Genomic DNA, 26,753 nt, shown 5'->3' on the forward strand with positions numbered 1-26,753 from the left:
ATTGTATAAATATTCTAGCAATTTTAGAGTTGGGCAACAATATGAATACAAACATATAGCGTTCATACAGAAGGTTTAAACATTTCCACTCGCGATATGAAAGCCTAGTTTGCGACAGTTTATATAGTATATCGGTTCATTGACGGGATAACAACTACCATGTCAGATAGCTTTCATACAGGTGTGCTATACAATGGGCGGGAACCTCTGTTTGCCTTCAACCAATCAAGAAACACCTGAGTAGAGTCAGTTTAAGACTGACTATACCATTAGCAAGAGTTGTTTCGGAAAGAGAAAATAGATCGTTACTTACAGTATAACTGATTAGGAAAGAGTCCGTTGGAATTATATTATACAAAACTGCACATGAGAACGTTTTACCTGATAATAAATCAAACGAAAGTGAGTTACTAAAACGTAATGAGAGAAGTTTAAACTGAATTGAGGGAAGTAGTGTTAACTGTCGAAATATAATGCAATAACAGGAATAGTTTTCAGTGTTAAAAGTCTCAATATTCTTATTTGTTATGAAAAAGCTTCGGTCTGAATACCTTGTATTCCTAAATATAAAAATAAAGCAACAATGTCAACCATTTAAGCTAAATCAGACGTGTTTGCTTATTTGAAAATTTGGATATCGAGATAAAAACTCTTCTTCATCAACAACAGAAAATACCTAAATCAAGCTTATTGAGTGATTTGTGGAATATTTCAAAGGTTTGAGATAAGTCAGGAATACCTTCTGTTGTGAATAGCAGCGCAGACAGCAGTTTACATTACAGAACGGGTACTTACTGTACAGTTGGCTGTTCATTCTACAGTATTGGATGAATTCCTGGGTTCAGTCAAAATTGCGACAGTCCATGGGTTAGAGAAAACAATGTTGAGAAGGAGACTACCCGTTAGACACGGGGAAAACATGAGATAGTAGTGTAAGTGTGCATTCCTATCAAAATACCAGCTTTCTCTATAGTATCAGTACAATATTCAAGTAAACATAAATTTTCATATTATGGGAATTACGTAGCTGAGTGAACATGACTGATTTGCTTAAGCTATTTAAGCTTATATTAACAATTTATTACATTTTACTTAATTTACAGACCATTAAGCATTCGTTTGTCTCGAAATGTTGAAAAATTAGTTACGTGTTCATGCACATAATATGTGGTTAAATAGCAATGTTTAAAACCGATCGGTGACATTAAATTCAATATAATTATCATCCTTAATACAATCACCATTTTCGATGTCAGTGGAAGTATATTCCAGGTGTATAAGCACATAAGTAATTTTAGTTACAACCTTAATGAGAATGTTTACATTCTTAAAAAACACTTTAAATGAGTATCTCTTGACATTTCATTGAGTTCGGTGTAGCAATTTTTACGGTTAAAAGTATGCTCGTAAACCTATATTGAACCCAACTTCAAAGACAATTACCAGTAATAATTCAGCTGATTTCGTGTTTTGCTAATCGCATTGTGATGGGCAATTTCATTTGTAAATAGCTATAACATACCCACACAACTGAAACTGTAGGAAAAGCGAATAAACGCCCAATGTTTACTCCTTTTCTGTATATTTCAAAGCTTTGGTCCAACAATTAATGTTAGTTTTGCAAAAACTTGACACGCTCCTTTGGAAAGGTATACTGTGTATCCTCTCTAGATTGAAGGTAAAGCTGGTGCCAGGAGTTTGTAATCATTACTGTTACCGCGATCCTAAACGTCTGTCAATATATTTCAGAGACATGAAATAGATGCCTTTTCTTTTTGATTGTTATATAATTTAATATAAATCATTTCTGACGTCCAACAGGGCGTTTAGAAATGGCAAGCAAGTACTTTGACTGAATTATGTTCTGTCTTTCACATGTCTTCATCGTTCAAAATTATGTAGTAAACATAAAACAGTGAAAGTATTCTCGTATAAATTTGAATACATACACGCCAGGTGTTAGGAGAAGGCAAAAGAACACCACGTGCACATATACATACTTCAGTAAGCTCAGTCATTCATTATTTCATTCTATTCTGTGTTTCAAAGGTTAAAAATGCACCGAGAAGTATCATTATGAATCTGGGTTTGACAAAACGCTTAGTACAATCATTAGAATGAAACATCGTTTTCTTATTACGCAGTGAAAATATGCCGCCGTTTTGTTAATAAAATTAAATGAACATTAAACACTTGTAGAAGAGTAAGGAGTATTCCAATATCTATTCTATTCTATTATCATTAATTACAATTTAAAAAAGTGTGTCATTATTAATAACCATCGTCATTCCGAAGAGGTATAAAGGTTGACGGCCTTTTTAGTAAATACGCGTCCTACATTGTAAATGGCCAATCCAGTTGCGCGCGGATAAAACGTCGATCAATCGATAAATACATATCTTTAAGAGAACATACTTATATGTAAACTATGTTTGCCTAGTTTTTACTATATACTTTATGTATGTGCTTTTAAATTACACCTCGGTATATGGCCGAACCTCAGCCAGTTTTATGGCGCGTCGCCCTGAGGCTCAGATGGCATTATAAGATAGTAAATATAGGGTTTGGTAGATGGACAATCGTAACAATTGACAGTCATGATAATATCTTACCGACTTAACTCTGGTCATTAACTGAATCATAAATATTGCATGACAATAACTTAAATTAATTCCACAAAGATATACCATATGTAAATAATTTACGCAAAACAGATATAGTTCATCATTTACGGCAGTTGCAAAAAATAATGCAAGTATGCTTATAATAACAAGCATAAATTACCATAATTAATTGTCCAAACTTTATAAAATAAACTTGAATATATATATAATGATAGGCATTTGTCATGACGGCTTTGCAGTCATGTTAATTTCAAAACACGTACACGGCAACAAAAACTGCGACATATATATGTACTTCCCACAGGAGTGTGTGGTTTCAAATTGCCTTCAACTACTATCTTGCATAAGCGAACACTGTTATTTGATGACAATTGAGGCGCTCAAACTTAATATTTAAACAAATCTCCACTTCATATTCAATTTGTTATTTTCTAATGGATAACCAAAATAAATATATGTTCAGTGTAATTCTATGATCCGTTCTAATAATGTTTGAAAGATCAATGTTTCGGCTTTGAAGGGGTTGGTCTGAAATATCGCTGGTATAGTGGATGCCTCTGACACAGGATCGCTTTTGTTAAAAAGGTTTATGATTATTTAAAATTGTTTAGACTATTTTACTGTTTAATACGCTGATGGAATAAAGCATGCGGTTACTTCCATTACGCCCACTTGTATCGACAAGACTCGGAGAGATTCTTGGTTTGTGTTGCCTGTTGGGCTAAGTTGACCAATCTAATTCAGAAAAAATGGGTAGGAACAATTCAAAATTCTAAAATGTAACTCTATCGTCATTGTAAAGGTCAGCAAGAAAAGCCTTGAAATACATGGCAGTTATCAGATTGATTTCACTGGAAGATTGCACATAAACAGAAATATAGATAATAGAAGAAAATAATGTGTGTTTTTTTCAAAAAGCAACAGTGGAGTATTGGAAAGGAACAGTAATCGAGTGTTTTATATTGTATTGGGACAGAGCACACCTGTTTATACTCTGTGATCTGTATCAGTTGCTCTGACAAGTATTTATGCCCTCCTCTTGCGCACTGTTTATTAAAGGTGCTTACAGCAATTTTAGTAATGTTTTCTGTCACAGGGTTGAGATTACGTATTACATCAAGTCGCAATAAAATCTGTTCGTTTCTCCTCCAAATCAATGATCTTCTCGCATGAATAAGTGAAAATGTATTGTTTTAGCCGAGTGTTCCCATTGCAAAAGTTATACAGTGTTAAAGCGTGTCTCGGAAGTTGAAGCAAGTGTTGTTTTGTTTTGTTTTCTGTTGAGATAAAATCCTTCAGGTGACGTCTGGTCAAGATATTGAAATAGTGAAAACATTCTGTTCAGCGCTACATGGCGGTGATAAAGATAGACCTTTAGTCAATGAAATGCATTTAAAATAGTTGCGTATTGAATAATGATTTTAAAAAGCTCGAATACCCGTTGGCAAAAAAATTGTCATAACATTAGGCTTCACGTTGGCCGAAACATGATCCATCCGGATACTATTACACTATGCCTTTCATTGAACTCCGTGCTCCTTTGTCGATCTCCTATCGCTTTATCGCAATATTCACATGCTGAAGATATTCACTGATTGAAATTCGTTTTTCTTGCAGTGTTGAGTTATCTTAATTATTGTTATTTGTCATAGCTGGGCACAAATATTTCAAGTATGCGAAGTGAACCTGTACTTGTCATATTCCATTTGAGAAACAAGACACAAGGTTGTACGATTAGTTCTGGATTTGTCATTTAATGATGTGGTACATACTCACTCTTTAGCATTACTATAATGTCTTTTTTAACATTTCTCATGCAAGAAATGATTCAGTTTTCAATAGGAGAAATGTATTTCGCGTGTTGCTCTTTACACAACTCCCCTGCTATTTGGTGTTTAAAATCTCGTTAATAACATTGCTTATTCTTCTACTGTTATGAGTGGTGAGATTCTTAACAGTTCAGATAATGTCTCCAGTCATTAGTAAACAGTATTCCTGATATACCGGTGGCTGATGTTAATGTCATTCTTATCGTCTTAAGTCACTAGTGTTGCCAAAAGCCACCTTGTACCCAGTGTGCGTTCCTAAATGAGCTAAGGTCGCGCTATCGGCTGCACCGTGAGTACAAGACGAAGTCAAATAGGAGTTCCAATCCCTAAAATACAACATACTTGACAATTAAAATAAACAATGATTAGACAATGGCTCCCTTAATACCAATCAACGGTGCATGTTCTTTTATTTTGTACATTTACTTGTATTTGATTCTTGTATTGCGAAATTATTGCTATCATTCAACTTAAATTGAAAATAATAAGATTTGTATCCAAAGTTGTTGACCCCAGTTTAATTAATCATTAAAATAGGCAGCCCATCAAGACTAAAATTATTAAATTCATAACATAGACAAGGTAAAGGCGTAGTCGTGTTCTGTTTTCAGTAAGTGAAAGCGCAGCGAGAAACAGTTCCACAAAAGGACACAGCTAGCTATACGCGATACAGCTAGCCATACGCGACACAGCTAGCTATACGCGACACAGCTAGCTATATGTTAGCTATACGCGACACAGCTAGCCATACGGGACACAGCTAGCTATACGCGACACAGCTAGCTATACGCGACACAGCTAGCTATACGCGACACAGCTAGCTATATGTTAGCTATACGCGACACAGCTAGCCATACGCGACACAGCTAGCTATATGTAAGCTATACGCGACACAGCTAGCTATATGTTAGCTAAACGCGACACAGCTAGACATACGCGACACAGCTAGCTATACGGTAGCTATACGCGACACAGCTAGCCATACGCGACACAGCTAGCTATACGCGACATTTCCGTCTAGGCGAAGTGGGATCGGTTTTGGTTACCTTTTTCATTGAGGTGTTCCGAGTGAACAGACGTGTTAAAATGACGTGGCTTGTTTCCGAGTGTAGCGGTGAAAGCGCTGGCCCTAACAACGGAAGTCTGTGTTGATGTGCTTCTTATCACGTGTTATTGTTCCAGTGTCATTTAGAGGCTATTATACTCTATACTAGATACATTACGTACTAACAGTTAAGCCAGGGATATTTATGTGTATAAGATAAATGAGCCCACTGCGATTATCAAATTGTTCAAGCCTTAATCGTTTAATGTGGCCTCTCATAAATGGTTATTTAGGTCAGCCGAATTTCAAAGATAAATTTGCTTTATTTGAATACGTACAAGAAAGCTTTATATCGCGGTTTAAGGAGTCAATGATGAATACATTAAAATTTCGATTTTATTCTTACAAGACATCGAATGTTCGGGTAAAACAAGTGTATCACAGTAGACATATCTCGTGTATCCATATCTCTCTCCAAGAGCGAACAAGTGTTTCATTTCACCTCTGTTTTTGTAGTTGTCTGATGTTTATGCAGACGATCGTTTGATCACTGAAAGAGAATTCTATTAGACGAGCAACCTGTGCAAGCCATTTTCGCGTGCTGCCGCGTGCCAACGTTCGAGAAAATTGCACTGGATCGTGGTTGAGATTGTTTCCTCTTTACCGATGCTAAATAGACTGTTGATATATAGAAATCTGGCTTAAATTATGCCTGGAACTCTTTTTTTCTGTCTCTGTAAACAAGCGTTATAACTATGGAATTACTAATAAAGAAAACCCTAATATCCGTGTAACCGGTATCGTTCACTTCTCCGCTACTCAGTGTTAAACAACTCATTTTCCAATTGTCTGTGGTATATTTGTTCATACCCTTCTCAAGTACTCTGTGTTACATTATCATACCCTTCTCCAGTACCCAGTGGTACATTGTCACACCCTTCTCCAGTACTTAGCGGTACATTGTCGTACACTTATCCAGTACTTAGTGGTACATTATCGTACATTCTCCAGTACTTAGTGGCATATTATCATACACTTCTCCAGTACTAAGTGGTACATTGTCGTACACTTCTCCAGTACTGAGTGGCACTTCTCCAGTACTAAGTGGTACAATATCGTACACTTCTCCAGTACTGAGTGGCACATTAGCGTACACACTTCTCCAGTACTACGTGGCACAATATCGTACACTTCTCCAGTACTTAGCGGTACATTGTCGTACACTTCTCCAGTACTTAGTGGTACATTGTCGTACACTTCTCCAGTACTTAGTGGTACACTTCTCCAGTACTAAGTGGTACATTGTCGTACACTTCTCCAGTACTTATTGGTACACTTCTCCAGTACTTAGCGGTACATTGCCGTACACTTCTCCAGTACTAAGTGGTTCACTTCTCTAGTACTAAGTGGTACATTATCATACACTTCTCCAGGACTTAGTGGCACATCGTCGTACACTTCTCCAGTACTTAGTGGCACATTATCATACACTTCTCCAGTACTTAGTGGCACATTATCATACACTTCTCCAGTTCTTATTGGTACATAGTCGTACACTTTTCCATTACTTAGTGGTACATTATCGTACACTTCTCCAGTACTTATTGGTTCACTTCTCCAGTACTTAATGGTACATTGTCGTACACTTTTCCATTACTTAGTGGTACATTATCGTACACTTCTCCAGTACTTATTGGTTCACTTCTCCAGTTCTTATTGGTACATAGTCGTACACTTTTCCATTACTTAGTGGTACATTATCGTACACTTCTCCAGTACTTATTGGTACACTTCTCCAGTACTTAGTGGTACATTGTCGTACACTTCTCCATGACTTAGTGGTACATTGTCGTACACTTCTCCAGTACTTTATGGTACATTATCGTACACTTCTTTAGTTCTTAGTGGCACATTCTCCAGGACTTAGTGGTACATTGTCGTACACTTCTCCAGTACTAAGTGGCATATTATCATACACTTCTCCAGTACTAAGTGGTACATTGTCGTACACTTATCCAGTACTGAGTGGCACTTCTCCAGTACTAAGTGGTACAATATCGTACACTTCTCCAGTACTAAGTGGCACATTAGCGTACACACTTCTCCAGTACTACGTGGTACAATATCGTACACTTCTCCAGTACTTAGCGGTACATTGTCGTACACTTCTCCAGTACTTAGTGGTACATTGTCGTACACTTCTCCAGTACTTAGTGGTACACTTCTCCAGTACTAAGTGGTACATTGTCGTACACTTCTCCAGTACTTATTGGTACACTTCTCCAGTACTTAGCGGTACATTGCCGTACACTTCTCCAGTACTAAGTGGTTCACTTCTCTAGTACTAAGTGGTACATTATCATACACTTCTCCAGGACTTAGTGACACATCGTCGTACACTTCTCAAGTACTTAGTGGCACATTATCATACACTTCTCCAGTACTTAGTGGCACATTATCATACACTTCTCCAGTTCTTATTGGTACATAGTCGTACACTTTTCCATTACTTAGTGGTACATTATCGTACACTTCTCCAGTACTTATTGGTACACTTCTCCAGTACTTAGTGGTACATTGTCGTACACTTCTCCATGACTTAGTGGTATATTGCCGTACACTACTCCAGTACTTTATGGTACATTATCGTACACTTCTTTAGTTCTTAGTGGCACATTCTCCAGGACTTAGTGGTACATTGTCGTACACTTCTCCAGTACTAAGTGGTACATTGTCGTACACTTCTCCAGTTATTTGTGGTAAATTATCATACACTTCTCCAATATTTAGTTTTACATTGTCGTACACTTCTCCAGTACTTAGTGGCACATTATCATACACTTTTCCAGTACTTAGTGGTACATTATTGTACACTTTTCCAGTACTTAGTGGCACATTATGGTACACTTCTCAAGTACTGAGTGGCACTTCTCCAGTACTTAGTGGCACATTATCGTTCACTTCTTAAGTACTTAGTGGCGCATTATCGTACACTTCTCCAGTACTGAGTGATACATTATCACACCCTTCTCCAGTACTTAGTGGTACATTGTCGTACACTTCACCAGTACTTAGTGGCACATCGTCGTACACTTCTCCAGTACTTAGTGGCACATTATCGTACACTTCTCCAGTACTTAGTGGCACATTATCGTACACTTCTCCAGTACTTAGTGGCACATTATCGTACACTTCTCCAGTACTTAGTGGCACATTATCGTACACTTCTCCAGTACTTAGTGGTACATTATCGTACACTTCTCCAGTACTGAGTGGCACTTCTCTAGTTCTTAGTGGTACATTATGAAACTCTTCTCCAGTACTTAGTGGCACATCGTCGTACACTTCTCCAGTACTTAGTGGCACATCGTCGTACACTTCTCCAGTACTTAGTGGCACATCGTCGTACACTTCTCCAGTACTTAGTGGCACATTATCGTACACTTCTCCAGTACTTAGTGGCACATTATCGTACACTTCTCCAGTACTTAGTGGCACATTATCGTACACTTCTCCAGTACTGAGTGGCACTTCTCCAGTACTTAGTGGTACATTATCATACACTTCTTAAGTACTTAGTGGTACATTGTCGTACACTTCTCCAGTCCTTAGTGGTACATTGTCGTACACTTCTCCAGTACTTAGTGGTACATTGTCGTACACTTCTCCAGTACTTAGTGGCACATTATCGTACACTTCTCCAGTACTTAGTGGCACATTATCGTACACTTCTCCAGTACTTAGTGGCACAATGTCGAACACTTCTCCAGTAATTAGTGGCACATTATCTTACACTTCTCCAGTACCCAGTGGCACATTATCTTACACTTCTCCAGTACTTAGTGGTACATTATCATACACTTCTTAAGTACTTAGTGGTACATTATCGTACACTTCTCCAGTACCCAGTGGCACATTATCGTACACTTCTCCAGTACTTAGTGGTACATTGTCGTACACTTCTCCAGTACTTAGTGGCACATTATCATACACTTCTCTAGGACTTAGTGGTACATTGTCGTACACTTCTCCAGTACTTAGTGGCACATTATCGTACACTTCTCCAGGACTTAGTGGTACATTGTCGTACACTTCTCCAGTACTTAGTGGCACATTATCGTACACTTCTCCAGGACTTAGTGGTACATTGTCGTACACTTCTCCAGTACTTAGTGGCACATTATCATACACTTCTTCAGTACTAAGGAGCACATTATCATACACTTCTCCAGTACTTAGTGGTACATTATCGTACACTTCTCCAGTACTGAGTGGCACTTCTCTAGTACTTAGTGGTACATTATCATACACTTCTTAAGTACTTAGTGGCACAATATCGAACACTTCTCCAGTAATTAGTGGCACAATATCGTACACTTCTCCAGCGCTTAGTGGTACGTTATCGTACACTTCTCCAGTACTTACTGGTACATTATCATACACTTCTTAAGTACTTAGGTACATTTGTTTAGATATATCACCAGTTTTCAGGTTTTTAAGCTTCCTTTTTTTCATCCAATATCTGGTAGCTATTAAAAAGGATAATGTTTTATTTAATCATACAATTCTATTTTTCTGTAATATGAGGACTCAATTCTCTTTGGAAAGGTTCGTGTTTATTTTGCATCGCGACAGGTTTATTACCCGTGCCGTAAAAACGAATATCACAAAGTGGTAATAGTTTTGCCTCTTTACGTAGATTAAATGAAATCTAGATATGTAATAACCATGGTATAGTTGGCACTTGCATGGGTAACATTATTCATCAGGGAAATTGGTCTGTCAATAACATTTGCTTTAGTCATAAAACTCGCAAATATCTGAAAGCAAAATGATGAAGAAATTCCACAAGCAATCTATTTTCTTTAACTAACTAGACGTCGGTATGCTTTGGTCAGGTCCTCAAACGACCGTCAACCAGGCCCCCGTTGGTGGCAGGAGAACGTACTTTGTTATAAACATGATCATATCATGAATTCACGCAACCTCATTAACACCTAACAATATTTCTTGTCAGATTCAGACCAGGAATTAATATTTATTTTTGTTACGATTTTTGTAGAGCGCGGATTGTTAATAGCGCGAAGTTTGTGCAATAGTTAAGATGCTCAAGAATTCTTTAATACAATTCAAATGAATGCCTTCGAATACATACAGTTCGGGCGACTGGACACCTGAACGGTACAAAACGTATCACTACTGTTTATTCGCTCCTATATATTATTTTCCAGCGACATTAAATGGGCCAGATCGAAATTATATGTACATTAAAAAATGTTTAATCTTTGACTGATGTACGTATTAAGTGTGATTTAAAAATGTAGGTCTTAAAGACATTACAAAACATGCGGCATATATATTTGTCAACACGTGCATCAAAATTGATTTTTTTAGAAGTTACATATTAAGATACGACTGGTGAACGAACACTGATTGGTAGTTTCTATAAAGTTGGGTGTGGTTCAGTATTTTTATTTTCAATTGACTTAATGTAGATCGATACTCAATTAAGGTTGGTAAATTGTATATCTCAGTATTACAAAGTTAAGGTTGCGTTTTTGTATCTGGGATGATGCATTCAAAAGTATGCATCTGCAATTTGAGATTTATCCTTATTGATATTTTAACATCGAATTAGTACACAAGTAGAAAAAATCCATACTCATACACCTTACAACGTAATTTTCAAATGATCTTTATCAACTTAAACGTAAAATCTGAATCAATACCAACACGAGTCAAGTACCAACCCCCCCCCCCCCCCCCCGCGATTATTAGTAAATGTTTTGTGTACACATTATGGCTTCAAATATAAATACGTCGAGGTAACCGCTATACCAGCATACGTGCATAAACATACACTGTAGATAAACGGCGCACATGTACGATTGCCATTTATGTCAATCTCGATGTCACTTGTACTTGGGCATAAATTATTATATGGGTTTAATGACTTGCATGCAGATAATTATGATACACGTGGAGATAATAGCACAAGCACTCGAGTGGGTTAGTGCTCAAGGTCGATATTAACGGTGATTGCGATTTGAAAATCGACAAATTAATAACAATTCGTCTGTGTGCTTCGCTAAAGTGGCCCGTTTAATGCCAATTAACTTCGAGCATTTATGGTGGAGTGTATGACCTACGCTTCATTGCTGTGAATCACGTGTTTCCCGGGGGTTCAGAATAGCCTGTTCCCATTTGAGCCCACCACTAAATGTTGTCAGTCCTATATTGGCTCGAAACCTTCAAATTCGTGAACTATGGCCCTGACAAACTCTTTAATATTCTAAATACATTTAAATACTTACACATGTATATAATAGGAGATGACACTGGTGATAACACTGAGATTTCATTAAAATCAAAATGCCTGAAGTATTATGTAAACTTTTACGTGTACCTTTGTATTAGTAAAATAATGGTTAAAGCAATCGTACGATCAAAAAATGACCGACACCAAAATTATATAACACGATTTTTTTTCGAAATGTCACAAATGATCAACCTTTCCAAATCGTGCCGTGTCTGGCTGAAATATATTAGTAATAAACTTTGAACTTGGTCATATTTGACAGTAACAATTTCATATTCCGCGTGACACACTTCATAATTGGCTGTTGATTGATTTCAGAACAAACTTTATTCGCTCAGTATTTCAATATGTTTGTTACGGTATTCACACATTTTGTCAAACTAAAATAACATGTCAACTATCAAAGTTATAAAATGTTGAATGTGCGTCTTTTAAATACAATAAATATTCTATTTCTGTTTTTAATATTGTTCCTGAGATTATATTAAGATTATTGACATTCTCGCTTTAAAGTTTGTTGTACAGTTTTGAATATATAACAAAAGTACACATTTTTTTAAAATGTGTCATAAATATTATCCTAAGGTGTAGCAAACATTAAAAGCAAAGGTGAAATAATGGAGTATTGTTCCATTCCACGTGAAAAGGATAATATTGAAATTTTAAAGAAATTAAACAGATGGTGCTATTTCCACCTCCACTAATTGCAATTTGGTAACGACATGGAGGCTTGGAATGAAAATATGTTGCTAGAATACAGAGAAGTATGCACGGTCGGTCCGTTTTTGATGATCAATTATCGATCTGATTGAAATGTTTACCACAGCGGTGGACGGGACCTTTATTCTTAGCTTGTACCCATTTCAATTGAATCAGGAAAATCTGATTTATTTTATTTCTGCCCTTCTGTTTCGATGTGTAACAATATGTTACCATTAACTGTTTGCAATAAAAACAAATGACCAAATCAAATCAATTTATTCTGATTTTGGATTACATTAACAAAGCAAACGTTTGGAATTTAAACAGGATTACATTAAAAGCTGATTACTGTAAGTTCATGATATAGTTTTATGCTATTTGTACGCCAATAATGATTCATACATCAAGATAATCGATTTTAAGTATTCATGACAAAAAACAACAAAATCAACAAGTGCGTTTTACACATTAAAGTAATAACTAAATATTTGGAAACTATTTCAATAAATAAAAGTAACACGGGGCGATGTTTTCAGCTGACGTATAAAGATCTCGGCTAATACAACGCTAGTGTACGGCATGAAACGTTCATTAAAGCTGTTGTCTGTTACGGAGATATGTTTCTAAAACAGTGTAAAAGCTGTCAGATGTTTCCCAAGAACCCATTATGAGTGTATACAAATCGCAACCACATTGCCGCACCCGAATTATTTAATAAACAATAGCTATTTTAAGGTTATGACATCAATTTGGCATTTTGAAACTATTCTGGCTAGTTCTTGAAGCAACAATCCCTAATATTTAAAATGTACGTGCATGACTTTGCATGCAAAAATAACAAGTTCATACTACATGCGAAGTTTACAACCGTGGGTCGTACATTGCTTCAAAACAATGGATTAATTATGACTTTACTGCAGTGTGCGTAAAAATAACGAAGCTACAGATTGAAATGAGATTAACACTCGGATTAACGGGATTAACCATTAAAAATGTTGATCCCTAGTTCGTCCGACTGTCTGTCTGCTTGCTTCTGCTTTACTCTGTGGGAAGTAACAACACATATTCTGGCACTTGAATTAGAAGTTAAAAATAGGCATATTCAATGTTGTATAAAAATTATATACTATATTAGCTTCAGTGTATCATGTAGAAAATATAGATGAGCTAGCGGAATAAAGGACATGTGCAGTGTCAATCTTAGCGGTTCTTACACAATTCCAGAAATAGCAAAATAAAAATCTGAAAATAATCACATGACATGTGGAAGAAGCTTTCTGTAGAACCCCTCTCTAGAAGAGGTACATTGAGTACATGTTTTATTATTGAACTGCAGCATGTAATCTCCGAACATCTAATAATCATTTAAGACGATTTTCCCATCCAGTTTGTTTTGACGGCAAGTCTGATTGTCTACGTTCATGCTTGATCACAACAGATACACTGTCATTATTTATCGTATGAGAAAATATATACCTGGTATAGATTGTTTGTTCACAAACATATACAAATCTACATATCTGTCTTTCTCCAAAATTGGTGACAGTGATAAAAATAGTTTCACGTTAATTCAACGCATTAAGACTAAAGTCAAGTTTGTAAAGTCATCGTGTAACCAGTATTTTGCTTAATCTTAGTACTCTCAATGGAATTTTAATTCCTTAAACAAATACTTCCATAACATCCTCCACCCACCTCCTCAAGTGCTTGAAATTGAAGATTTAACATCGTGTAGTATTATTCATTTTAAGTTTTAATAGCTATTAGTCACCACAATGATGATACTAATCACTTCTACCCACACGCAATTGTCATTTTTACGAAATAGTCACTTAACGTTAATAATTGGTAATTAAAACACTCATTGACCTTTAATTGAGTTAATTAAAGACGTGTTATCACTTTTATGTAGACATCTTTAACACTAAGTGAGACGACCATCATAATTGAGTTATTGCCCTGACACCTTGAGAAAGTGTGCCACACTTGTCACTTTTCACACGTATATAAAACTGCTGGAGAAAATCATGGAGGAATATATATGAACCATTTGTTGACGTTGTTACATCGGATTTACATTTCTTAAGCTTATTTGTTTTACAATATATAGTGCTATAAAACATTGTGGACAAGTTATTATTATAAAATGTGCAACACTAGTGCTTCAAGGGGTATGTATAAATATTGATTTTACCACGATATCATAAGTATAAAAACATGAAATGAAAAAAACAAATATAACCTGGGAGTTACTGATTCCATAATAATCCCTGATGTAACTTACGACTTAAAGAATCCATTTTAGGATAAATTAATAATGCATAATTCGTCATCGAGGTTTTTTATTGTATTTTTACACGTTATTAATTTGTTGTTGAAGGCGAAAAATGTAAATAATAATAATAATAATAATAATAATAATAATAATAATAATAATAATAATGATAGTAATAACAAACGTTTTTTTCCATCATTTTTTTTTTCAAAAATACAATTCTCAATACCCACCCATTCAGCGATATGAGAAAACAATCGGATTCTTATCTATCCCTGAAGCAGTAAGCTAGCCACTTTTATGGTTAACCATATTAATGTCAGACAATATTGTGTTCGCCGTTAAAGTTATGTTATCGCCCTCCCAATCCATCCGACCTATCAGATCATCAACATTCGGAGCATTGTCTTTTAACATTTGCACCCATTTTCGCCTAATCACTCTGAATTTGATAAGCGATCCACTATTAACATTTGAAACAAAATACGGATTCATACTGAGGAACAAATTTCTATCCCAACTGTTCACACTAATGCGGACAATGAGTCGACATGGACTTAAAGTTCAGGTAACTCGTAACTTGTGTTGTGGTTTATAGTAAATTCTTCAACTGCTCATGCCTTTTCATTCACATAGACAGAGGGATTAGTTCATCTTGCCGTTCATGACTTAAAGTTCGTAGGCGGTTTTCTGATGTTTCATACTTGTAAAAATGTGGAACATGATTACAGTGTATGACAGATTATACGCATGAATATATGTACTGCTTTTTAAGGTTATCAATCAATCTGTTCAAAATTAATTGCGCAAAACCACTCTTATTTTTGTCCATTTTAAAAAGCTAAGTCACTTCAAGTAGAAGTTTTGCTCGTCAACACGGCTCAAGGTTTCTATGCAATATACCTGACGTAGTAAGTTCACATTCGAACTGTTTTACTTAAGTACATATCGGTGTGATGTGCACACACAAACACACATTTAAAGGCATATTCAACATTAAGTATATATATCTTATAGTTCAATAAAAAAAGCATTAAGATTACTAGAAACACAGCAACACATGGTATACAGTCATAGTATAGAACTCTAATGCATTTCTATTCTCTTTCTGCATTTCTGCGTGAAGTGTCACAAATACTCTAAAGTATAAAACACAATGTGAAGGTGATGTATACAATGATGTATTCATTAAAAAATATTTTAGAAAACGTTGTTTATAATAACATATTAATGTGAACATTTCTGTGTTTGCAGGCATTTTCATCATGAGACCTCGATACAGCTGCTGGATACTGGTTCTCTCCGTGCTGCTGCTGCTGGAGCGCCCCTCCCCGTCTGTCGGCCAGTTTGCCGCCTCCACTTCCACCGACGCTCCTCCGCCACCCCTGACCGAGGAGCAGAAGAGGCGCGTCAAAGACGCCCTGGAATCCAGTCTCCTCACAATGTTCGGATTTTCTCGACGCCCGCAGCCGCGTGGCGACCACGTGGTCATCCCCCAATACATGATCGACCTGTACCGTCAAACCTCTGGCGACCTTACGACAGACATCCCCTCCGTGTTTGAGAGGCGGGAGGGAGCCGTCCGATCCAATACCATTAGGAGCTTCTTCCATGAAGGTAAAACTCTCAGCAGTTCAGCTTTTCAAGGTGGTCACTTCTTGTTAACACAACTGCTGCTAAATTATCACGATATTTGATTTAAATGTTATTTTTTTTTACTTGTTTAGCAACATATTGATCCACAGTAAGACATTGTGGGTCATTCCGAAGTATGATCAACCGCCAATGTTTTGTATTTATAAATTTTATACCAGTTTTACAACTAATTTCCTATAGAAAAACATAATGATGTCATTCAGCGATCTATGCAAGTAAAATCACTCAGTTGTTAACAAATACGGAGTTCTGGCGACATAAATATTAAGGCCTTACCACAAATTTGCGTGACTCGAAAAGTATTACCGAGATGGGAGTAGGTGTATAACAACCATGTCTAGAGTCATGTTACGTGTGTCTAAAATCAAGAGGTTATCATGTGTCCATATTAAGGGGTTATCGTAGATGTATAACAGCAACGTCTAGAGTCCGAAGGGGTTATCGTCTTCATCCACATGAAGACCATACATTTATTACTTTTATTATTGGATAACGGGTACATGCATTGTCAAAATCAATTTCAATGGAACACTAGCGGTCGTTTTCGAGTTTTGACCATGTGTCGTGAAAACCACTTCATTTCCCATTTATCACATGCTACAAACAAACTGTTTACAAATGACCAGAAGGTAAAACGTGCCTTGCACTCGAAAACCCATTCAATATTTACATAGGTCAATACAGGACTAATCGTAAAGTAATAAATACGATTTATTCAATTGATATTTCTTTCTTGGCAAATTTAAACACAATTCAATAATGTCTCCGTACGTCTCGTTTTCTGTCCATCTCGTGTTTCCTGTCGTCTCCGTCAATATTGTCTTCTGTTCATCGTTATTACATAGTTAAGGTACACTTAGACACACACACTACTGCGTGAAAGTTATATGAACACTAAAAAAGTGTTGTTGTCGTTATTGGTTTTCATTATTTATTAATAGCATATCTATAAGTACGGTTTCTCATTTCAGATGTTCTTCATGAGAAGGGCTGCGGACAGGCGACATGTGCCCGCTTGTGGTTCAACGTGAGCTCGATCCCGACTGCCGAAACGCTTGCAGACTCCGAACTGCGAATCTACATTGAACGGAACCACACGCACGAGGCGGCCGCTGATAAAGTATTAAAACACAAACTGCAAGTGTTCGAAATCATGAAGCCAGTATCAAAAGGTGTTGTTGCATCTATAAGTCGTTTAATAGACGTTCAGGATATAGTAATACAAAATTCCTCTTGGATTACTTTAGACGTTCAACCAGCTGTGTTAAAATGGAAAAATAAGCCACGGACAAACCACGGTTTAGAAATCCGTGTAGTGCCAAGTAAAAACTCGTTATCTCCGTTAAAACACGTACGGTTACGGAGGTCGGCGGAAACTGCGGAGAGTGAGTGGAATATTCAAAGACCACTTTTAGTAACCTATACTGATGACGGAAGGGCGTCAGTATCTCGGACTAAAAGATCTGCGGAGGATGAAGAGACCACTGGTTCTAGTGATATTAAAGACAGTGAAACTACGACACAACCTAGTAAGCCTAAAAAGAAGAAAGGCCGAAAATGTCCAAAAGGGGACGCCGGAAAAGAGTGTCGTAAACAGCGAAAAAAGGAGCGGCGGAGGCGGAAAAAGGAGAAAAAGAGGAAAAAGAAGGAAAAGAAACGCAAGGACAAGAGTGACATAAAAAACCCAGAAGGGAAGGAGGTGCAGGGACACAAGGGGTTGTGTCAAAGGAAAAACTTATATGTTGATTTTAATGACGTAGGTTGGAATGACTGGATTGTAGCTCCCTTAGGATATTATGCTTACTATTGTGATGGCAGCTGCCCGTTTCCATTTAGTGACAATTTAAACGCAACCAACCACGCAATTGTGCAGACGTTGGCACGGCAGGTGGATATCCGGGCGGCACCCACACCGTGTTGTGTACCTACGTCACTTAGTTCGATATCTATGCTGTACCTGGACGAGTTTAGTAAAGTGATCCTTAAACAATATGACGATATGGTAGTTGAGGGCTGTGGGTGCCGATAATCCCCACCCCACAAGACCACCTGTCTCTCCTTATAAGTGTGCTTCCAGTCAAAAAACATGAACGGGTCAAAGGTAACGTGTATGTGTACCTGAGGTTTAATTGTCGTAATTGTGCTATATAAAGATATATAGATATAGATATATATATATATATATATATATATCGTTACTGTAAACGGTTAAAACTGTCGAGACCTATATGTGTTCTGAAATGATTACCATTTAACGTAAACAGGACGCTATACTGAACAAAAAAACTAGAGACGTTTTTTGTTGTCATGGAAACGAGAAAGTCAGTGAGTGACGTCATAACCGCTTTACAAAGTGCTTGTTGTTATTGTTTAGAAATTGTTAAATATATGGTAGCTCTCCGTTAATAATTGTATAGTGTACATATATATTTTTTATTTCATTTAAACGTTTGACGACATGTCTATTTATACTGTTGAAGCTGTTCATTGTATTTGTAAATATAATTGTTATTTTATTATACTTTGACATTGTGAAGTCGTCCATGAACATCATCAAATCAACCTTTGTAGTAAATTAAATGAGAAAAAACAACAGAAAACTCTAATAAAGATGAAAACAAGTACACCTGCCTTTTGTTATATTGAGCTGTATACAGGACCACGAGAAATGATGATTTAAATATCGACACGAATACAGGACCACGAGAAATGATGATTTAAATATTGACACGAATACAGGACCACGAGAAATGATGATTTAAATATTGACACGAATAGTATTCAGCGAGAGTTTATAAAGAAAAATACCACAACCTGCTGATGTTAACAAAATAATTAATCTACCGATCTTAGCGATTCGAAATATTACGAACCGCCCTTCGAAACGACGGAAACAACATCACCGAATATGTTGCCTACAACTTTACAGATTCATTTCGACAACTTTATGACAATTCGTTATGTTTCAGCCTTTTAAACAAGACTTTTATATTCTTACGTAATTCGTTTTCCATGAAAAGATCCTGGTGTTTTTTCTTCTATTTTTACAGTTTAATACAACTGGTCTCTTGAAATGTTTGTCAATTGCACGCATATTGCATTTCAGTATACATGTGGTTCAAAACATTTTTGATTACCTGCAAATACATTTTTTATATTTACAAAAGAAACAAAAAAGAGTAATTTACAAAACACGTGTTATTAAGATACCGCGTATAGATATAGTTGAATGATTTCTCTACACATTGTGGATATCTACACACTATGGAAGTCTACATACACACAATGGAAGTCTACACACTGTTTATATCTACACACTATGCAAGTATACATACACATAATGGAAGTCTACACACTGTTTATATCTACACACTATGGAAGTCTACATACACACAATGGAAGTCTACACACTGTTTATATCTACACACTATGGAAGTCTACAAACACACAATGGAAGTCTACACACTGTTTATATCTACACACTATGGAAGTATACATACACACAATGGAAGTCTACACATTGTGGATATCTACACACTATGGAAGTCTACATACACATAATGGAAGTCTACACATAGTGGATATCTACACACTATGGCAGTCTACATACACACAATGGAAGTCTACACACTGTGTATATCTTCACACTATAGGAGTCTACATACACACTATGGACGTTTACACACTGTGTATATCTACACATTATGGATGTCTACGCACACACCGTGGATGTATACACCCTATGGATGTCTCCATACTGTGTATATCTACACACTTTGGATGTCTACACACACACCGTGGGTGTCTACACACACACCGTGGATGTCTTCACATTGTGTATATCTACACACTATGGATGTCCACACAATCACACGCACGCACGCACGCACGCAAACACACACACACACACACACACACACACACACACACATAAGTAAGTCTACAAGTGTGGAAATTTTCACTATATAGAAGTTTCATATTGTAGATATCTACACACTATGGATGTATACACACTATGGATGTCTGCACACTATGGCTATTTACACACTATAGAAGTCTACACACGGTGGATGTCTACACACACACTATGGAAGTTTACACATTATGGATGTCTACACACTGTGGATGTCTACACACACACACTATGGAAGTTTACATACTATTAATGTCTACACACTGTGGATGATTCCACACACACTATGATAGTTTTCACACTATACAAGTCTACACACTGTGGATGTCCACACACACACACACACACGCGCACACGCACACGCACACACACACACACACACACGCACACACACACACACACACACACTATGGATGTCTACACACTGTGGATATCTCCACACTATTGATGTCTACACAACGTGGATGTCTACACACTGTATATCTACACACCGTGGGCGTCTACACACTGTGTATATCTACACACCGTGGGTGTCTACACACTGTGTTTATCTACACACTATGGATATCTACATACTGTGGATATCTCCACACAATGAAAGTCTGCATAAACTGTGTATATCTACACACCGTGGATGTCTGCACACTGTGGATGTCTACATTCTATGGATATCTACACACTATGGATATCTACACACTATGGATATCTACACACTGTGTATGTCTACACACTATGGATGTCTACACACTATGGATATCTACACACTATGGATATCTACACACTGTGTATGTCTACACACTATGGATGTCTACACACTATGGATATCTACACACTCTACACACTATGGATGTCTACACACTATGCATATCGAAGGATGCAGGAACACTACATGAGCTAGTACAGAAAAAGTTGCAGTTGGACTTAGATCCTTATGTACCTACAAGCTCTCTGGGCGACGCACAGCGCATTCCTTATGATTTTGTCCACATATATGCAGATTCTAAACTCAAAAAAGTAGTTCACATGTTTATAATATATACTCAACCTTTCTTTTACAGAAGGAGGTTTAGATATCCGTTTGTTGAAAGAAAGTGCGCGAGGGCTGAACGTTGTGACAAGAGCAATGACAGATATGAAATTTGACTAAGCGTCCTTTTGCATGTCGAACAAGACCCCGAGAGTGGGGATTAACCGTATTTAGTTCACAAAATACCCCTAGCAGCTCACTTCAAAGGAGCCGCTCTTTTGTCCTAACCTACCCTCTCAGGTGCTAATTAGGAATCAAATGAACGTTCTCAAAATATCATATTTCGCATAGTAAATCACTGACGTACACTTTTGTAATGATTGCGCATGTTTGCTGAAACTTAAACTGTTTGACTCATTCCATGACGATCTAACACACTGTACCCCAGTTTCAGTTCGAAACCTTGAACACCTATACTAGAAGTAAACCCTGGAACAACCTGCATTTCGCTTTATCAGTAGGTCGACCTCGATCCAAATTTTATTGTTAAGTAACGAACTTTTGTGTAGTCCAAATAATTGTACGTTGACGTTTTTTTGCGATATTTTCTGTGGCAAATCCTTCGTTATGGATTAGAAGAATCCCGCATGTAACGTCTATTATTTTAGACTGCACTTTTGTGTTACCACTTACTCATTCGGAGCTCCTCGGCCAATTTATCGAAAACAACCTCGGATGTATGCCGGTACATCTGTTGAAGTAGTTCGTAAAACTTTGAATTATATCATTAATTAAATGTAGTGTTTTAGAGTTGTATTTATTGATCTAAGTTTAAATTGATTGTCATTGAATTGTATTATTGCAAACATAATGAAGAATCCAAAGAGTTAAGTCACAAAGTTTAACTGCTAAATAAAATTACTACGCGATCTACTTGCAGCGGACTTAAACGTACCACTTTTTGAATATGTAAACCGTCCAAATACATCCGAGGTTGTTTTTGAAAAAAAATGGCCGAGGAGTTCCGAATGACCACTTACTAAGTGAAAATCGCAAATGATGAGTCGATAACCAGTTGTGTAAATATATTTAAGTTGTAACACGAATCTTATCTAGTTGACGAGTCACATGTATTATGTTACTTACTATATAAGTGGAATTCGTAAATCATAACTAGATAACCAGTGCTGCTAGAAGCCAGAAATGCATTTACAGACAAGTGGTAACACGAATCTTATCTAGTTAACCAGTTAGTATGCTACTAAGTGCAATTTGCTAAGCATTACTAGATAACCTGTTAGTTCCTAAATCTGGAATGGAATTAGGATACCTTACGGCAGTAATATGCCACCATAGCTTTGCCCAAGAAATCGTTGTAAGTGACATTTCTTGCTCCTCTGTTCACTACTGTCCTTTGTTCAAAGTCCGCAGACATTGTGTGTGGTATAACAGTTAGTCACATAGATCATAATAAGTGTTAGTTTATGCCAGTTTTCATGACTTACACCTGGCGTGAAACAAACCCGGCGAAAAGACAATAACTTGCACAAAGCCACACTTCACTATTTCAATGCCATTACTTCTGCAAGTTTGGTTGCACTAATTGGCCACGGTGGTCCGTGAACATTAAAGTGCCACAGGAAAAAGCGGGCGACCATGTGAAAATGATATGTATATATGTTGGCTTTCTTCAATAGACAGAGATAACCTGTTTTACGAAAGGCAAGTATTATACAGTTTAAGTACGTGTACATCAACTTCTATAACACGCCCTTTCGTTCAATATGCAGTTGATCTACGGTATATTTTGTTGTTTGTTTGCTTCACGAAAACACCTCGATTTTACTAAATTCCAGTACGCTTGCGCACATGCAATGTTGCAATATTCCCTTTCTACTTCAATAATGTTCCATTACGCTTGCGTTCAAGTCGTATTTAGCAATTTTCCGATTTACTAAATTACAGCTCAAATACACGTGCGTACAAGTAGTACTTCGCAATCTTGTTTTTTACTTCATTTCACGTGCTTACAAGCAGTACTTCGCAATATTATTATTTACTTAAGCACAGCTGTATTACACGTGCGTACAAGCAGTATTCCGCATTCTTGTTATTTACTAAGATACAGCTCCATCACGCGTGCGTGAAAGTGGTGTTTCAGAATCTTGTTTTTTTTCTTCATTACAACTCCATTACGCATGCGTACAAGTAGTGTTTCGCAATTCTGTTATTTTCTTCAACACAGCGCCTTTACTGCGTACACGTGGTGCTTCGTTGTCTTTTCATTTCTTCGTTACAGCTGCATTACGCATGGTCAAGAGTTGCGTTTTGCAACTGTCCTATTTACTAAAATACAGTTTGAAAACGCGAGCGTAAATAGTGTTTGACATTTTTTTCTATTTACTTAAATTTAGTTTCATTATGCGTGCGTCCAAGTAGTGTATTTAAGCGTACACGTAGTATTAAGCAACCTCCTTCTTGTGGCGCGGACCGGGTACGTACCTTTATTTTTAAAGCTGACTATAAGTTAAACTTTACCAACAGTTTTGAATCGTAAATAATTGCATCATTTGTCGCACAAATAACAAAATCCGAGGCAACATGGGGGTATTAAGCGAAGCCGGCAATGCATCTTCCCGAATAAGACTTATTTATGACTAGCCCACGAACCCTACGAGCATATAGCTCCTAAATCATCTGTCTATAGTTGGTATAAAAAGACAATCTGATTCAGCCTGAAAAGACGGTTTCCTTGCCACCCATATATGAACATGATTATTTCGACATAGTCGATGAATCCCCTTAAGATCGTTTCCGCGGTATTACTTCTAATCGGATCTTATTTGATTTATAATTTTACTGTCGCCTAAATTTTAAAACCTATTAAACATAAAAGGCGGCCGATGTTAAAGATGATGACCGCAAATATGTTAAACACCCTTAATCTTAAAGCAACTATACTTAAGTTTCAACTGATTTCTTTTGCCATTGCATGTTGAGCAATGATCTGTTTATCTGTGGGCTAGTCATCTTCATGACCGTCACCGACTGCGGTACATTCTTTACCGAAACAGACACAACTGCTGGTGCTCTCAGCCAAACATAGCTACTACAAGCACGTCACTCTGAGATGAATTTCACGTACTTCAACAAAATCATACGTTGCGTCAACCGACGTTGAACAAATTCATACGTAACCTCAACCGACCTTGAAAAACTATATGGTTAGGTCAACCGACCTTGGGCATATCTAAATCGTCTTCGGACGAAATGCAAATTCATTGTTAAAAAATAACGTAAACTAGTGAAAAATGTCAATATAATACATCAAGATCACTGAGTCCCGATTCACCTGATTTAAATCATGCTCGACCATCGAATGGCTTCGTTCTATCTCCCCTTGCTGTATAGAACAAGGGACCCTTTAAGTCACACAATGTCAAACTATATAAGGAGGTGATAAAAAAATAATATCGCTCTAAATTTCTAAACATTGCAAAAACTATAACAACCATGACCTAAAACGAAGAAGTCTATATTTATGTGCCGTGTAGGGAGATGCTACAATGACAGTCTTGTCGCTAGTTTGTGGGGTAATTATATGCTTTATTAAACCAATATTTATATAAATGAGAAACGTCAAGTATTCACTAAACGACAAAGCACAGCATGACTCCCATCTCCGATGTTTTTGTAACCGCTTTATGTTAACAAGTGTGATTGAGTGGTAAGGAACTTAGAGCCTTAACCTTATCAAATTCAGCTGTTGTAGTCTTGTCGACCCGTCATCACCGTCATCATCATCATACTACTACTACTACTACCTTTCCTACACCACTACTTTTCATTACCGTCCTTTAAAAACAGACACAAAAGTAACCGGCGGAGTCAAACAAAAATGTTCGGTCCAGTGGGAAAGTCTATTCAATTATTTTTACAAACTTTTGAATAGTCTACATGAACACAAACAGCGCAGTTCTTTAAAGCTGATTTTTGCTTGAATGACTCGAAATATGCAGCGTTCATAAAAGTCATTTACCACCCTGAAAAACATGGGTTTTTTTCCATAGTGAAGTGTCGCCTATTAAATAAATACCTTGTCGAATCTTATTTGGCTCTTCAAGATTCGCAAGTAGCCATTGGGGAAGCTTTTCAGTATTCATTCAAAACACTTCATTAAAACGCCATGCGTCTTTTCGCATGAATTGAAGGGATACGCTAAAATAAGCTGTGCAGAAATTGAATAATATTCAAATTTTAAATAAGGTGATTTTGGTCAGAAATTTGACCGTTTATAATTTTATAATTTGCCCCTGTAGTCTTAGTGTCATTATTAGCTATCAGCCTTGTCAATGTAGTCTTAGTTTAATGGTCATTATTGTCTATTAGCTTCGTACATGTAGTCTTAGTTTAAATGACTTTTTTGTCTATGTACCGTGTCAATGTAGTCTTAGTTTAAATGACTTTTTTTGTCTATGTACCGTGTCAATGTAGTCTTAGTTTAAATGACTTTTTTGTCTATGTACCGTGTCAATGTAGTCTTAGTTTAAATGACTTTTTTGTCTATGTACCGTGTCAATGTAGTCTTAGTTTAAATGACTTTTTTGTCTATGTACCGTGTCAATGTAGTCTTAGTTTAAATGACTTTTTTGTCTATGTACCGTGTCAATGTAGTCTTAGTTTAAATGACTTTTTTGTCTATGTACCGTGTCAATGTAGTCTTAGTTTAAATGACTTTTTTTGTCTATGTACCGTGTCAATGTAATCTTAGTTTAAATGTCATTATTGGCTATAAGCTTTGTCAATGTAATCTTAGTTTAAATGTCATTATTGGTTATTAGCTTCGTCAATGTAATCTTAGTTTAAATGTCATTATTGGCTATTAGCCGTGTAAATGTAGTCTTTGTTTAAATGTCATTACTGGCTATATACCTTGACCCTGTAGTCTTAGTTTAAATGTCATTATTAGCTATATACCTTGACCCTGTAGTCTTAGTTTAAATGTCATTACTGGCTATATACCTTGGCCCTGTAGTCTTAGTTTAAATGTCATTATTAGCTATATACCTTGGCCCTGTAGTCTTAGTTTAAATGTCATTATTAGCTATATACCTTGACCCTGTAGTCTTAGTTTAAATGTCATTATTTGCTATACACTTTGACCCTGTAGTATTAGTTTAAATGTCATTACTGGCTATATACCTTGGCCCTGTAGTCTTAGTTTCAATGTCATTACTGGCTATATACCTTGGCCCTGTAGTCTTAGTTTAAATGTCATTACTGCCTATATACCTTGGCCCTGTAGTATTAGTTTAAATGTCATTACTGGCTATATACCTTGGCCCTGTAGTCTTAGTTTAAATGTCATTACTGCCTATATACCTTGGCCCTGTAGTCTTAGTTTAAATGTCATTACTGGCTAT

The 26,753-nt window shown here is 36.7% G+C and overlaps 2 protein-coding genes across 3 annotated transcripts; one reads left to right on the forward strand and one right to left on the reverse strand.

Annotated features, from left to right (window-relative positions):
• Positions 1 to 249: 249 nt before the first annotated feature.
• Positions 250 to 19,066, forward strand: LOC128207171 (bone morphogenetic protein 2-like). 2 transcript variants are annotated; one of them, XM_052909952.1, is made up of 3 exons: positions 250 to 932; positions 16,049 to 16,411; positions 17,422 to 19,066. In XM_052909952.1, exons 2-3 carry the CDS (start codon positions 16,060 to 16,062, stop codon positions 18,477 to 18,479), a joined length of 1,410 nt encoding a protein of 469 aa, XP_052765912.1. In that variant the 5' UTR covers positions 250 to 932; positions 16,049 to 16,059; the 3' UTR covers positions 18,480 to 19,066. The 2 variants fall into 2 exon arrangements, with proteins under 2 accessions (XP_052765912.1, XP_052765913.1); XM_052909953.1 differs by lacking the exon at positions 250 to 932 and adding an exon at positions 15,340 to 15,362.
• LOC128208634 (uncharacterized) lies at positions 8,463 to 9,931 on the reverse strand. Its single transcript, XM_052912182.1, has 3 exons — positions 9,924 to 9,931; positions 9,391 to 9,699; positions 8,463 to 9,039 (listed from the first exon to the last, which is right to left on the reverse strand). The coding sequence occupies exons 1-3, from the start codon at positions 9,929 to 9,931 to the stop codon at positions 8,463 to 8,465; spliced, it is 894 nt and encodes a 297-aa protein (XP_052768142.1).
• Positions 19,067 to 26,753: the final 7,687 nt, after the last annotated feature.

The sequence above is a fragment of the Mya arenaria genome, chromosome 11, assembly GCF_026914265.1.
Source record: "Mya arenaria isolate MELC-2E11 chromosome 11, ASM2691426v1".
NCBI classification, from domain to species: Eukaryota; Metazoa; Mollusca; class Bivalvia; order Myida; family Myidae; genus Mya; species Mya arenaria.

Excerpts from the sequence above, each read along its gene's own strand:
- LOC128207171 (XM_052909952.1), top strand. The coding sequence starts at position 16,060 with ATGAGACCTCGATACAGCTGCTGGATACTGGTTCTCTCCGTGCTGCTG. Across the intron at positions 16,412-17,421 it reads TAGGAGCTTCTTCCATGAAG|ATGTTCTTCATGAGAAGGGC; the intron begins GTAAAACTCTCA and ends TTCTCATTTCAG.
- LOC128208634 (XM_052912182.1), bottom strand. Across the intron at positions 9,040-9,390 it reads CCACTGGGTACTGGAGAAGT|TACTGGAGAAGTGCCACTCA; the intron begins GTACGATAATGT and ends TGTACCACTAAG.